Source organism: Oratosquilla oratoria, chromosome 3 (assembly GCF_046742065.1).
Source record: "Oratosquilla oratoria isolate Oo_2021 chromosome 3, ASM4674206v1, whole genome shotgun sequence".
Lineage (NCBI taxonomy): Eukaryota > Metazoa > Arthropoda > Malacostraca > Stomatopoda > Squillidae > Oratosquilla > Oratosquilla oratoria.
This window is the reverse complement of record NC_134779.1, coordinates 25049415-25065908: the sequence shown is the minus strand read 5'-3', so window position 1 is coordinate 25065908 and position 16494 is coordinate 25049415. Positions and strand designations below refer to the sequence as shown.

Below are 16494 nucleotides of genomic sequence, written 5' to 3'. Positions count from 1 at the left end.
TGACCTTCCCCAGTTTCAACGCGGTGACTTCTCCCCGTGCTTTTCCCTTCATTTAAAATATGTTCCTTTTCCATTCTTATTCACATCAACTGAGGATGCAGAGAGATCTACGAAACGTTTTGAAATGTAATTTGTTCTGCTTGTATTTTGTTTTTTGCTGTATTCTTTGTACTCTTTTTTTGTATTTCGTTTACTGTGGGCTGTATTTTTGTGTTTCCTATGAGTTTTGGGAATTTGATTTACTCCTTTTCCCCCTACCAGAAATCTACTTTTCGCAAGCTTGAGAGCTCACGGAAAAAGTTAATTAATAATTCTTTTCCTGTCGTTTTTAACAGGATAACCAGAAATCCACGTTCAGAAGACTTGAAAGTCTACTTAAGAAGCTTTGCAGCGCCGAATGCGCAGTTGTTTTTAACAAAACATGTTTAAAAGAAAACCTGCTGCCAAGATTCACACATATATATATACATATATATATATATATATATGTGTGTGTGTGTGTGTGTGTGTGTGTGTGTGTGTGTGTGTGTGTGTGTGTGTGTGTGTGTGTGTGTGTGTGTGTGTGTGTGTGTGTGTGTGTGTGTGTGTGTGCGTGTATTACTGGAGACTATTCTCTAATTGTAAAAACACACTGGGTGAGTCTTGGCCGTAGGGGTATCATTAAAGTCCTTAGAATATTAACTGAATAACCTCACATACTATCAATACCCCATATGGGCTCAGTATCAGAGTAGTCACTCGGATAAATGAAGAGGTTTAACATGTGTATACCTGTGTGTGTGTGTGTGTGTGTGTGTGTGTGTGTGTGTGTGTGTGTGTATTTACCTTACTTATTTACCTAATTATACTATCTAGGAAAGGACCAATGCTCATGGGGTCCCGTCTCTTATCTGTGTGTGTGAGAGAGAGAGAGAGAGTGAAGCTCACCAGTTGGTCACTCGTCATCATTGGCCAAATAGGAAACGAAAGACGCCCTCTTACAAGATGAAATATGCAACAAAACTCGGGCAATTGATAGAGAGAAAACCGTTCAGAAATGATGAAAGTCTCTACATCCCGTTTGTCTGGACAACTCCAGCGCCTTAAGTACAGTTAGGCTCTTTTCACACGTATCGACTTTTCGCCGTGTGCCGTACACGATACGACGTCGAGCTCTCAAATAACCACGGGAATGTGTTGATGCTACCACACGTCACGACCACGTGTTAAAGCGTTCAGAGGCATCCACGGTTATTTGAGAACACGACGTCATGTCGTGGAAGGCACACGGCAAAAAGTCGATACGTGTGAAAATGCCCTTAGGTTCGTTTCATACACATCATCGTGGTCGTGGTTGTGACGTGTTAAAGCGTCCATAGATACCTATGATTATTTGAGTGCACGACGTCGTGTCGTGAACGGCGCACGGCGAAAAGAGGCCCGTCTTTTGTATGTTGATTAGCCTTGTCGTGAGATACGAAATCGTCGCCAATGCTGTGACGTCACTCAAAAGCTACTGTGACGTCACACAAGCTGTCTTGTGACGTCATACTATTTTCCATGACGTCAGTTTTCCTGTAATTTCACAAAAGCTTTTTGTGACATCATACAAGTATTTGTGTGGCGCTACACGCACAAAATATCTATGACGTCACTCAATTTTTGTGACGTCACAAAATATGTGACGCCACAATTTTTCTGTAACATCACAAAGAATTTTCTACGTCACAATATTTCTATGTCGTCATAAGTATTTTGGTGACGTCACAATGTTAACATGACGTCACATTTGTTGTGACGTAATAATGTGTGTGACGTCACACCTATTCATGACGTCACAAACTTATTTGCTACGTCAGAAGTTTTTTGTGACTTCACATATATTTTGCGACGTCACATCAAAATTCCATGACGTCAAAAAAAGCTTTCCTATAGCACCACACAAGGAAACTTTAGCTGATACGATTGCTAGGGCTAGTGACCATCATCAGTAACCATCAGGAACAAACTTGGTTTCAGGGCGAGGTGGGATGCGAGCTCGAAGCCCAATGAGTGACAGAGCGCACGAATTCAGCGAAGTCTATCACATACCACCGTAATTAGTAATCAGTAAAAAAAAAAAAAAAAAAACGGCAAGGGCTGATTCAAAACGACCAATAAAAAGGCAGTACGTCTATGACGTCATCAACTTGTCGTCTGGCGTTGCCAGAAATCACTAATTGGTTTAATTCGGTATCAATTACGAGGCGTGAAACTACGAGCCTCAAACAACCCCGATTGGAGTCGACGCGGTCTTCTGTCCACCCCACCCACCCCGACACTAATTTTGTTTCCGTCGCTCATGATGGAAATTGTGTCTTTTGTACATGATTGCAGACATCAGGACTGCGCACCAATGGGCTCGTTTATAAATACATACACGTTTCCATACACGTGCGCAGGTACATGTACGTACATTGGCGCCTATACACACACACACACACACACACACACACACACACACACACACACACACACACACACACACACACACACACACACACACGACTTGATGGCGCAGTGGTAGAGTTCCCGGCTGCCACTACGGCAGTCCGGGTTCGAATCCCGCCCAGGGCTGAAATTATTTCAGTATCGCTGCGCTCGAGTCGTTACTCCAACTCTCGTGGGTGGGGAATTGTGTGTGTGTGTATGTGTGTGTGTGTGTGTGTGTGTGTGTGTGTGTGTGTGTGTGTGTGTGTGTGTGTGTGTGTGTGTGTGTGTGTGTGTGTGTGCGAGCAAGGTCACAGTATTATCCACAGATCGGTCATATATGAGCTCTGAGCTCTCTTTCGGGAGGGGAATAGCTGTCGATCAGGAGTCCAACACGTGATCCAAGACCATGGTGAATCACACATACGCACACGCGCACGTAACTATGTATATAAAAGGGAATAATTCACTAGTTGCAGTAATATCTTTCACATGATCATATCTAGCCGTTTCGAACCAGAGACCTTGTGATCACAAGCCTAATCCTCAACCATCTTGCCTTAACCACCGTTCTCTCTAGAATATTCATACCAGAGTCGTTTTCTTTAATAACATTGTCACCTTGCTAGAATTTTGTTTACTGAAATATAACCATTATTAATACTGCGTTATGTCTCAGGTATATACAGTATGTAAATGTGAATAGATATTAGCACTATTATTCTATAAAGTGTAAATCGCATCCTGTAAGCCTATCTGTGGTGCTATAAAACGTACTGTGTATGTCCTTCTTGAATAAAAACTATGTTCCACCGCCAAGTCAGCGGGCTCGTTTGGGTATACCTCACATTATTTTTCAAAAAACTAGTTCCGAGAAAATTTAAGTCTCAGTAACATCTTTCATTGAAATAACTCTTCACCACCTAGTAGTAATTGTTAGTTTGGTTAGTACAGTAGAACCATCTACGAACTGCATGTTGTTTAGTGGACAATGGCGACCACAACTGCGATCGGTACACCTCAAATTTCACATCTTTATATATGTCTAGCGTGACAAGATGGTAACAGACCGGGCTCGAGGCTTCGGAATTTCATGATTTATGCGTATATATTCGAATGATAAGTCATATATACTGTATATGGGTGGATCAAAATAGACAGTGACCGCTGAGCGCTGACCTGGTGCTAATACGAGTAAATATTCAAGGAGGCACTTGTCCACTTTCAAATTTCACAGAGAGAATTGGAGTGCTGCTGTCATCTGCAACATTAAGCCTATCTCGATAGAATCCCTTAATGGGTAATTCAACTTTAGGGTATTTTTCTGACCCTCGTTAGACGATATTAATCAGGTTATCGGGTTAGGAACTTGAACGCGTGGGTCAATGATCGTGAATGTTAAGTTACACACACACACACACACACACACACACACACACACACACACACACACACACACACACACACACACACACACACACACACACACACACACATATATATATATATATATATATATATATATATATATATGTATATATATGTATATATATATATATAAATGTATTTATATGGATGTATATATAAATATATATATATATATAAATATATATATATATATACACTTACTCTGTTGGTTGTCAGGCCAGAAGGCCCTTCACCGGTTTCATTATGCCTCTCTAGATGGATCTATCCTCTGTCAATTCCTTCCAGTCCTCTCTTGGTGCCACCATCTCCACGACCTTCTTTACTCCATCCATCCATCTGTACCTGGGCCTCCCTACTGGTCGTCTGACCTCTACTCCTCCTTCATATATATGTATATATATATATATATATATATATATATACATATATACATATATATATATATACATATATATATATATATATATGCACACACACACACACACACACACACACACACACACACACACACACACACACACACACACACACACACACACACACACACGCACACTCACACACACACGGCTCGGTGGCGGAGTGGTAAAGCACTAGCCTCACAAGCCAGAGAACCGGGGTTCGATTCCCCGGCCGGGCGGAGATAAGTTGGGTTTGACTCCTTTCACGTGTAACCCCTGTTCACCTAGCAGAGAGTAGGTACGGGACGTTAGTCAAGGAGTTGTGACCTTGCTGTCCCGGTGTGTGGTGTGTGAGTGGTCTCAGACCTACCCAGAGATCGGCAAATAATGAGCTCTGGGCTCACTGCCGCAGGGTGGTGTCTGGCTGTCTCGACAGAGACTGCAGCAGATCCGAGGTGAATACACACACACACACACACACACACACACACACACACACACACACACACACACACATATATATATATATATATATATATATATATATATATATACACACATATACATACATATTTATTAACCACAATGCACTTTAATTCTAAGCCATCAAAATCGGAAGAACCGTGGAGGCAACTTGCTAACACTTGTTTCGTATGCATGTAATCGAATCTTTTATTTAGTTCATATTAATTTTCAATTCTTTGTCGAGGAAAACAAGAAATATATATATATATATATATATATATATATATATATGTGTGTGTGTGTGTGTGTGTGTGTGTGTGTGTGTGTGTGTGTGTGTGTGTGTGTGTGTGTGTGTGTGTGTGTGTGTGTGTTCACCTTGGTCTTTGGATCACGTGTTGGACTCGTGATCGACAGCTATTTCCCTCCCGGAAGAGAGCTCAGAGCTCGTATGACCGATCTAGGGGTAATGCTATGACCTTTCACACACACACACACCCAACTCCCCGCCCACGAGAGTCAGAGTAACGACCCGAGGCACAGCGATACCGAAATAATTTCGGCCCTGGGCAGGAATCGAACTGGGTACTGCGAGCACTATCGTACTTCCCAGTCCAGCGCTCTACCAACTGTGTGTGTGTGTGTGTGTGTGTGTGTGTGTGTGTGTGTGTGTGTGTGTGTGTGTGCGTGTGTGTGTGTGTATACATGCATGTATTTAAGTATGTATGTACTGTATGTATATGTATGCATATATATTTATGTATATATATCTAAGTACAGTATATATGTATGTATATGCGAGCAAAGTGATCTCTGCAACCCTTGGAGGTCTTAATGACCCGCTAATGAGTTTCTGCAAAGTGTTTATAACTCTTCTTCTAACTCCTTTTCTCTCGCAGATGGTACAGGGAGGTGGGCGAGAGGGAAGAGTTGGTGGTCCTGGACGGGCGCGCTCAACAGGTGGGCGGCTCGCTCCTCCTGCGCCAAGTGGCCGCTTCAGACGCCGGCAGGCAAGTTTCGAGTGGTGTTCCCCACTTCTTCGTTTACAGCTAGTGTGTCTCTCTTTTAACAGGAGGCGCTTTGTGATGTTCGGTTTGCGTATGTGTGATACGGTGAGCAGGTAGGGAGTGTATATAATGTGTTAATGTATTATGGAGTGAGTCATACCTGACAGTGATGTAATCAGATCGTGAAACTCGGTTGTGAGGGAGCTTCGAGCCAAGGTCCGCGTGGCGTAATCGGTCCTTGATACTAATGTCACTCACAGCCAAGTTTCAAGAAGAAACTAATATAATTAATCTGTCAGTAACTTTTTTGATTAATCGGGCTATATATTACCACATTTTGTTGTTGTTAATTTAGTCCTTTTGTCCTTGTGTCATATTCTACATTAGGAATATTTTCTTCCCAGAAAGATGTAAAGACCCAAAGGTCGTCCCTACTCACACTGAAATTCAGAGCAACAATGTTGTTACATGTGCTTTATTTTATCCAATGTTCAATTTTGATATTATATCAGATACAATTATTTCACATACCATTCCATATATATGAACATATACTTCATAAACATCAACTGGTGTCTAAATCAATCATATATATATATTTTTCATGCTTAAAATGTTTTTTTGTGTATTGGTAAGCAGAGCAGAATCTAAAAAACTAAAGTACGAATATGGGTATATTTCAGAATACTTCAACTGATGTACAAATTATCATGTTCATACATCTAGAAAAATAAAAAATTCTGCTACAGGGTTTAGATACTTCTGTGTGGTCCTGTACACATTATTATCATGATTATACATCTAGAATATTAAAACAAATTTTCTTCTGAATGTTTCAGATACTTCTGTGTAGTCCGGAGCAGTGTTGGGTCAGAGCAGGTCAACACAATGCTCGTCGTCACAGCTCCCCTCACCGCCCATATCACGCCGCAGGTGCAGACGGTCGACGTGGGAGGAGTGGCGACCTTCAACTGTTCCCCTGAAGGATTCCCGCAGGAAACTCTGACGTGGCTCAAAGTAAGAAATCCTCCTGTGACCAGTGATCAGGGACAATAGGAAGAACAGACACGTTTGATATGGATAATTATAATATATTTTGTACTTTCATTATCACCCTAAGATTCTGTAATCACAAAATATGTACATGTATATGCACACACACATACACACACACATACACACATATACACACACACGCACACACAATATATATATATATGTATATATATATATATAAATATATATATATATATGTATATACATATATATATGTTTATATATATATGCATATATATATGTATATATATATATATATATATATGTATATATATATATATATACATACATACATACATACATACATACATACATACATACATACATACATACATACACATTCATCATTTACAGAACTAAGGGTGCTCGGGGACCTTTTCACTTAGATGACCTTGAATTGATTTGTCCCTTGGTTTGATCAACAGGACGGCGATCCGCTCGAGCTGGATGAGCGCGTGACTCAGCCATCGCCGCGAACGGTCGTGATCCGTCGAGTGGAGAGGGCCGACCGAGGAATGTACCAATGTCTCGTCGCAAATCTCCTCGATACTGCACAAGGCTCTGCCCAACTAACGCTTGGAGGTGAGTACTTTGTTTTTCCTTTTTTTTTTTTTTTTTTTACAGAATGAAAATCGTCCATTCACACACACATGCACACACGGCTTGATGGCGCAGTGGTACCGATCGCGTCTACTGTCACAACTGTCCTGGTTCGAATCCCGCCCACGGATGAAATAATTTCAGTATCACTGTGCTACGGGTGGTTACTCAAACTCTCGTGGGCGGGGAGTTGGGAGTACGTGTGCATGTTAGGTCACAGTACCACCCATAGATCGGTCATATGAGCTCTGAGCTCTCGTCCGAGAGTTCAATGGCTGTCGATCGCGGGTCCAACGCCTGATCCGAGGCCATGGTGAATCACACAGACAGACGTACACACACACACGGGGATGGGGGTGTGTATGTGTGTAATGTTATAGCATTACTCAAAGATCAAGCCATATATGAGCCTTGAGCTCTCATATGAGAGGCTTATATGTGTTGATCACGAATACAACACATGATCCAAGACTGTGGTGAATCGCGAGTACACACACACATACACACTAAACACACACACACACACACACACACACACACACACACACACACACACACACACACACACACACACACACACACACACACACACACAACTCGGTGGCGCAGTTGGTAGAGCGCTGAACTGATAGCATGGTGGTGCCCGTTGTACTTGGTTCGAATCCACCCCTCCTGGGTGTGTGTGTGTGTAAGGTCATAGCATTACCCATAGATCGGACCTACGAGCTCTGAGCTCTCTTCCAGGAGGGAAATAGCTGTCGATCACGAGTCCAACACGTGATCCAAAGACCATGGTGGTAAATCACACACACACACACACACACACACACACACACACACACACACACACACACACACACACACACACACACACACACACACACAGTCCTTATATTTTCGTCTCTCAAAACTTACCCAGTGTTGGCCGATGCTTTTAGACCTCATGTTCTCTAGCGTATACTAGTAATCTTTACCGTAGAGCTCCATTGACCTCAATTCCCTCTGAACAGACGCTTCCCCTGAGTGGCTGGACACGAGCGGGGCAGCCATCAAATCCCCGGGGAACACCATCACACTGGCTTGTAAAGTCAGGGGATCGCCGCCTCCGGTCCTCTCGTGGACGCTCCATGGGGACCTTGTCAGAAGGAAGAACAACAGAGTTTTCACAGACGAAGTGGTAAGCAAAACGATCGTAGCTGTTGTTGGTCACCTTCGACTGGACTCTTTATCATGTGGTCTCGGGGTCGAGTCTCCGTGATTGTTGGATGATTCGATTATTTGGAATATATCAATACAAGTGATTTATTCCATAGTATGTATATCTATCTATCTACATACATACATCTTGACCTCATTCACTCCAGTTATATTGTCCCATTAAGCCCTTCCTGCTTAAACCGTGTTGAAATATCACCCCGTTCCTTCAATAGCAATACTGCCAGTTCATCGTAGGTACACCCCGCTTACGAAATACTCCTTTCCAATTCGTTCACCATCCTGACTGCTTGTATTATCAATGATTAACTCAGTTGGCCTATTCTGTTCGTAGATTCTATATTTCAACCTCATTAATTTTTTTTTATTTTTTTATTTTTTTTTTCTTCCATAACAAGTTATTATTATCTTCCACAGGTTGAGGGTGATGTAGTGAGGGGAACACTCAACATTAGCAGTGTGAGGATGGAAGACGGAGGTGAATGGTCCTGTATTGCCAAGAACAGGTAAGATCTGGTCACCACTCAGCACTAAAAAAAATATCAACACATCATAGTTCTTGTAAATGCATCAGCTAACTCGTTTCTCTTTCAGAGATCAGGTCACCACGCAACACTGAAAAAATATACATCAACACATAATAGTTCCTGTAAATGCATTAGTTAAATCGTTTCTCTTTCAGAGATCAGATCACCACCCAGCACTGAAAAAATATGTAATAATACATAATAGTTTTTGTAAATGCTTCAGTTAACTCGTTTCGCTTTCCGAGATAAGGTCACTACCCAGCACTAATATATATATATATATATATATATATATATATATATATATATATATATATATATATATATGTATATATATATATATATATATATATATATATATCAACACATAATAGTTCTTGTAAATGCATCAGCTAACTCGTTTCTCTTTCAGAGATCAGGTCACCACGCAGCACTGAAAAAATATACATCAACACATAATAGTTCTTATAAATGCATCAGCTAACTCGTTTCTCTTTCAGAGCGGGCACCACCCTGCACTGAAAAAATATATATAAAAAAATATTAGTTCTTATAAATGCATCAGCTAACTCGTTTCTCTTTCTGAGATCAGGTCACCACTCAGCACTGAAAAAACAATATATTAACACGTAATAGCTCTTGTAAATGCATCAGCTAACTCGTTTCTTTTGTAGAGCTCAGGTCACCACCCTGCATTGAAAAAATATATCAACACATAATAGCTCTTGTAAATACATCAGCTAACTCGTTCCTCTTTCAGAGCGGGCACCATCAAACACACGGGCCAGCTCTATGTTCGCGGACCCCCATCCATTCGACCTATGAACCCTGTCAGCGTGGTGGCTGGAAGACCAGCTGCTTTCAACTGTGTAGCCTCTGGTTATCCAATAGAACGTATATATTGGGAAAAATTAGGTAAGCATAAGAACAACTCTTTCTTTAAAATCCAGGTTTTGTTTTATTTATTTGTATGCATATATATGTATATATATATATATATATATATATATATATATATATATATATATGTATATATTTATATATATATTTATATATATATGTATATATATATATATATATAATATATATATATATATGTATATATATATATATGTATATATATATATACATATATATATATATATATGTTTTTTGTATATATATATGTATATATATGTATATATATATATATATATATATATATATATATATATATATATATATCTAATGGCGTTTGGTATTGTAAAAGCTACTGGGAGATCCTTCACTTGTCAAATTTCTTTGGGGTGTTAGAATGACCCCTGAGCCGGAGAGATTCCTTGGATACTATGTGAATGTCTTTGTCTTCTCCAGAGACTTTATTCAAAATCATATAACAATTGTAGGTCTCTCATTCGGTGACACTACTCACCATGAGGCAAAGATACCTAACCCCGTTTTTTGGAGGTGCAGTCCTGTAAGCTGACGTTCGGTCCCCGGACTTGGCACATTATTTCGAGAACGAGATCTATGGAGCCGACCAAGATAGTTTCTGTCTTTCTATAGAGTTATAATTCCCATTTTTTCATTCTACCATGTCCCTTTGGGTCAGCTTTGTGTATATATTGCCTCATTCTTCACCTCGAACGCACCCTGTATCCTCAAAATGATAACCAATCAGTAGAAGGTACGAGAAAATTCAAAGATTCTCAAAGGAAAATATGAACATTGGATAAATCATATCTACATTCAATGGATACGGTGAACATTTGCAATCCCCTCCACGAATGACGCTCTCCCCCTCCGACTCACCTAAGAGGGAAACTAGCGACGTAAACGTAACCTTGAGGCTAACGTGGAACAGTTTCACCACGTGTGGTGTCGGAAGCTCCCTAAAAAGAAGGATACATGATGACAGTTGGCAGTCATCTTGATTCCTGGGTATTAGTTAGCATCAGGTTGAAACTATTTTGTACCCTCAATAGCGTTATCAGTAGAGCGGTCGACTGGCAATACGTCGGTTCTCGGATTGATCCCCGCGACAGCTGGGATGGTTATATGAGGCTACATATTAATGAACTAAGTAACTAGAACAGGGTTTGGGAAATTTGGTTTCAATCTTTTGTAAAAAAAAAAAAAAAAAAAAAAAAAAAAAACTCAAGGCTGATGGATATCAATGAGCTCCTTTCGGTGACATCTAGAAAATAATTGTAACAAATACTAAACGATTTCATTCACTTCAGAAACAGTCTTAGAACTATTTAGAGTACCGATAAATCAAGATTAAAATTTTCACAGTCCGACCAATTTCCTCCCAAGTTGAATCAAATAATTTGACGTTTAAAAAGAATACAGTATGTGAAACACGCAACAGCACTGCAACATAGAGAGATAGAGAAGGGCTGGGTGGGCGTGGTTACCCGGTTCGGAAGGCTAATGTTTATAAACATGCCTACAAAGGGTTACAAAGGCGGAGCATGCCGACAGGAGACCTTTTGTTCCATATCTAAGTCGGATGCGAAAAAAAATAATAGTAAATGAATAAATAAAAAATATGATAATGTAAATAACAAATAAAATACATAAATAAATGCATAGGTATAGTTAAATAATAAACAAAGAGGTAAATAGTAAATAATAAAAATGGTTTCTTCCTAAAGGTGTGGTCCTCCCCATCGATCCCCGGCAGGAGGTGCACGCCAACGGAACTCTGGAGATCAGGAACGTCTCCAGGGACGCTGACGGAGGAGCCTACACGTGCGTGGCTACGGCCGGAGACCAGGTGGCGAGAGCTAACCTTCATGTCTCCGTTATGGGTTAGTAGTAGCTACCAGCATCAATTAATCCCGTTTTGAAACCCTTTGATGATGGAACAATGTTAATAAAATCCTCAATAGATTTAGAAAAAAATGGGGAGGTTTTCGGATGATTTTTATAAGATTTGTGTGTGTGTGTGTGTGTGTGTGTGTGTGTGTGTGTGTGTGTGTGTGTGTGTGTGTGTGTGTGTGTGTGTGTGTGTGTGTGTGTGTGTGTGTGTGTGTGTGTGTGTGTGTGTGTGTGTGTGTGTGTGTGTGTGTGTGTGTGTGTGTGTGTGTGTGTAGGTATGTGTAGGTGTACGTGTATGCGTATGTGTGTGTGTGTATGTGTGTGAATGTGTGTGTGTGTGTGTATGTGTGTGTGTGTGTGTGTGTGTGTGTGTGTCTGTGTGTGTGTGTGTGTGTGTGTGTGTGTGTGTGTGTGTGTGTGTGTGTGTGTGTGTGTGTAGATGTACGTGTATGTGTGTGTGTGTAGGTGTAGGTGTAGGTGTGTGTACAATGCCAGCCATCACGCGACACTTTCCCTCTTTCCCACCTCAACAGTTCCTCCTCACATTGACGAACACATGTTCCAACTCAAGTCCGGCTTCGCCGCGGGGTCGAGGGCGAGAATCATGTGCGTTGTAGCAAGTGGCGACCTCCCTCTGACCTTCAGTTGGCGTCACAACGGAAGGCCGATCCAGCCGGGTCCTACTGTCACCGTCAGGTAGGTCTTCCCACAGTTGATCTCAACACCAACCCAACATCTCCACACACTCCCCATCCCGCTTCTTTTTTTTTTTTTTTTTTACTTATTTATTCATTTATTTATTCATTTATATATATGTTTATTTGTTTATTTGTCTACTTATTTATTTATTTATTTATTCACTTATTTATTTATTTATCTATTAACTTATTTTATTTATTTGTTTATTTATTTATTTATTTATTTATTCATTTATTTATTTTATTTTATTTATTCATTCATTCATTTATTTATTTGTATATGTATTTATGTATCTATTTATTTGTTTAATTATTCATTTATCTATATACTTATTTACTTGTTTATTTATTTATTTTATATTTGCTTATTATTTCTATTTATTTATTTATTTATTCATTCGTTTATCTATCTATCTATTTATGTATATATTTATTTATTAATTTACTTATTTATTTATTTACTTATTAATTAATTAATTTATTTATTTATTTATTTAGTTATTCATTTTGTCGATTGAGACTCCACTCAAGGCTGAATAAAATCGTCTAGCGCATGGCAAAAAAAAAAAATAATCGTCATCTTTCAAAGTTGAGATAAAAATTCTTCCCAAAAATTGTATCATCAAGGACGAAAATGAATAGATAAATCTAAATTTTTTTGTTATCAATATTTATTATATTGTTTACTAAGATTATAAAACTATATTGAATTATCTGGTGGGAACTAAAGAAGAACGATGACGTAATCACAAAGCATTCACGAGTTTAATAATATCATATTTTGCCCGTTAGAATGTTGCTACTTGCGACAGAGGTCAAGGTAATGGTGGTTCGAACCCTGCCACCGGCGAGATGAACTAAGGAAATGATTCATTATATTCCACGCTTCAAAGCCCTTTATTAGGGGCACCGTCCTAGGCTCCTAGTAGGGGGAGAGCTTTGCGATGTTAAAACGAATCAACCAATCATCATGTGAAGAACATAAGAACATAAGAAATAAAGGAGACTGCAAAAGACCATATGGCCTACACTAGGCAGCTCCGTATCCATCACCACCTGTCGTCCCCATCCATAAAGTTGTCTAATCGTTTTTTAAAACAACTGATAGTTTCAGCGCTTACTACGTGGTTACTAAGTTTATTCCATTCATCGACCACCCTATTTGTAAACCAATTCTTGCCTATTTCCTTCTTAAATCTAAATTTGTCCAGTTTATACCCATTACTGCGAGTCCTGCCCTGTTGTTTTATTATGATGACCTTGTTTGCATCACCCTTGTTATAGCCTTTGATCCACTTGAACACCTCTATTAGATCACCCCGCACTCTGCGTCTTTCCAGAGAGTGTAAGTTTAGGTGCCTAAGCCTCTCTTCGTAAGGCAAATTTCCGAGTCCTTGTATCATTTTGGTCATTCTTCTCTGTACTGATTCTAGTGAATTTATGTCCATTTTGTAGGACGGGGACCAAAACTGTACCGCATAGTCAAGGATGGGTCTAACTATCGCTAGATAGAGTTTAATAATTACCTCTGCACTTCTATTTGTTACCGTCCTAGCAATGAAGCCTAATGCGCTGTTTGCTTTATTTCTGGCGCTAATGCACTGCTTCCTGGTTTTAAGGTCCGGACTCACCAGAACTCCCAAGTCCCTCTCGCACTCAGATTTTTCTAAAAACGTGTCATCTAAGTTGTATCTATTTTCGGGGTTGTGTAGCCCTACGTTTAACACGCTACACTTAGAGATATTGAAGTTCATTTGCCATTTCACCGACCATGTTAACAGTTTATTAAGATCATCCTGCAGAATCTGGGCGTCTTCTCCTGACCTAATTAGGCGTCCTATTTTAGTGTCGTCCGCAAACTTACTAACATCACTATTTAACCCATCGTCTAAGCTAGAGAATGAATGTTACTTCATGGTTAAGGGACCCATGTTCGTGTCCCTTCGCTGTTGAAGGGCTACCAAGGACGTGAATGTAATAGCCCAGATACAACTAGGAAGCTCACATCACCACCCCGCTCCTACACAGTGGGAAGTGAAAAACCCCTGATTGGCAAAACCCTGTTAGTTGCGGCAATTTTTTTTTTTTTTTTTTGTATATTTATTTACTTTTTTTTTTTTTTAACCGATATTGGGTCGCCTCCCCACCTGGCCAGGGCTGTTGGGTACCAAAGTAGCAAGCCCGCAGTGTACCCCGGGATTCGAACTCGCGAGCACCTACTAGTCAAAAAAGTACCCTTTTCGATAATGATGAGAGTTTCAATAAAAATTAATAACATAATCTGACGGCAGCTTGGAGGAGAGAAACAGGATCACCTAGTACGGAAGGGAATAAGATCTTCCTGGTAGTTTCTTCTTCGCTATTTCGGTTCTCTTCACGAAATTTCATTTTGGAGTTCTCTTCACGAAATTTCATTTTGGAGTTCTCTTCACGAAATTTCATTTTAGAGTTCTCTACCAAAAAATCAATTTTGGAGTTCTCTTCACGAAATATCATTTTTGAGATCTCTTCACGAAATTTCATTTTGGAGTTCTCTTCACGAAATTTCATTTTGGAGTTCTCTTCACGAAATTTCATTTTAGAGTTCTCTTCCAAAAATCAATTTTGGAGTTCTCTTCACGAAATATAATTTTTGAGATCTCTTCAAGAAATTTCATTTTGGAGTTCTCTTCACGAAATATCATTTTGGATGGCGCCAGATTTTATACTTCAAAAAAGGTTTATGATATCAACGGAAATTAAAGGTGTCTCGTTGAAAGTCTTCAATGACGTGATTGAAACATTTTATTATGACTATGTGACGTCATTATGCTCAAGATCTACATAGTGACGTCATTCTGAAGATTCGAAGGGTGACTTCATGGGATCGAAGAGTGACGTCATCAGACACTCGTTAGGGACACTCACATGCGAGTTTAATTGCAGTTCTCATCGTAAATAGGTTAATTAACACAGTAACGTTTTCCTAACGTTTTTGTAACGTTTTTGTGACGTTTTCGTAACGTTTTATAACGTTTTTGTAACGTTTTCGTAACGCTTTCGTCATCGTCACTAACGTTTCAGATGTTAATATGGCCGTTGTGATCTTTGTTTTCTTGACGCAAAAATTATGAAGAGGCTTTTTTTTTTATTCTATTTTGGGGGGGTCATTCCTGAAACCGTTTTACCTACACACAGATGCACGCAAACGCATACATACATACAAGCACGTACATACATACAAACACACACACGCACACACGCAGACACACACACACACACACACACACACACACACACACACACACACACACACACACATGTATATAGATAATTATATGTATATATATCTATCAGTTAAAGAGTGTTATAGAACATTCTCTAACATATCACTGTAGGCTTTTGAATATTATCGGTGGAAATCTCGGTGGCAATGGCCTGAATCATTCTACAGTGTCAAGTATCCATTTAGTTAGACTTATACGGAAATATTACGCATCTTCTCTGGTGAGAAATATAGTAACACGTTTGTAAATCACAACTAACACCACAGTCGGGCGAAAGAAAGAGTTGAATAAGCGAATCTATATATTTCGATTTCTAACCGCAATCCTCTTCAGTAGTGCACTAGTGGACTAGCTAGGACAGACCACCCGCTCGCATATACATATATATATATATATATATATATATAATATATATATATATATATATATATATATATATATATGTATGTATGTATGTATGTATGTATGTATATATACATATGTATATATATATATATATATGTATGTATGTATGTATATATATACATATGTATACATATATATATATATATATATATATATATATATATATATATATATTGTTA

At 39.3% G+C, this 16494-nt stretch overlaps 1 protein-coding gene across 8 annotated transcripts in view; it reads left to right on the top strand.

The window, feature by feature from the left end:
- LOC143020987 (cell adhesion molecule Dscam1-like) overlaps positions 1-16494 on the top strand; it is a 90675-nt gene that overhangs the window by 8006 nt on the left and 66175 nt on the right. For all 8 annotated transcript variants that reach the window (XM_076178086.1, XM_076178104.1, XM_076178080.1 and 5 more), the window contains exons 3-10: positions 5636-5746; positions 6583-6760; positions 7225-7381; positions 8410-8576; positions 9032-9120; positions 9902-10056; positions 11781-11936; positions 12480-12642. In XM_076178086.1, the coding sequence (XP_076034201.1) occupies positions 5636-5746; positions 6583-6760; positions 7225-7381; positions 8410-8576; positions 9032-9120; positions 9902-10056; positions 11781-11936; positions 12480-12642 (1176 nt within the window). The remainder of the gene's footprint in view (positions 1-5635; positions 5747-6582; positions 6761-7224; positions 7382-8409; positions 8577-9031; positions 9121-9901; positions 10057-11780; positions 11937-12479; positions 12643-16494) is intronic.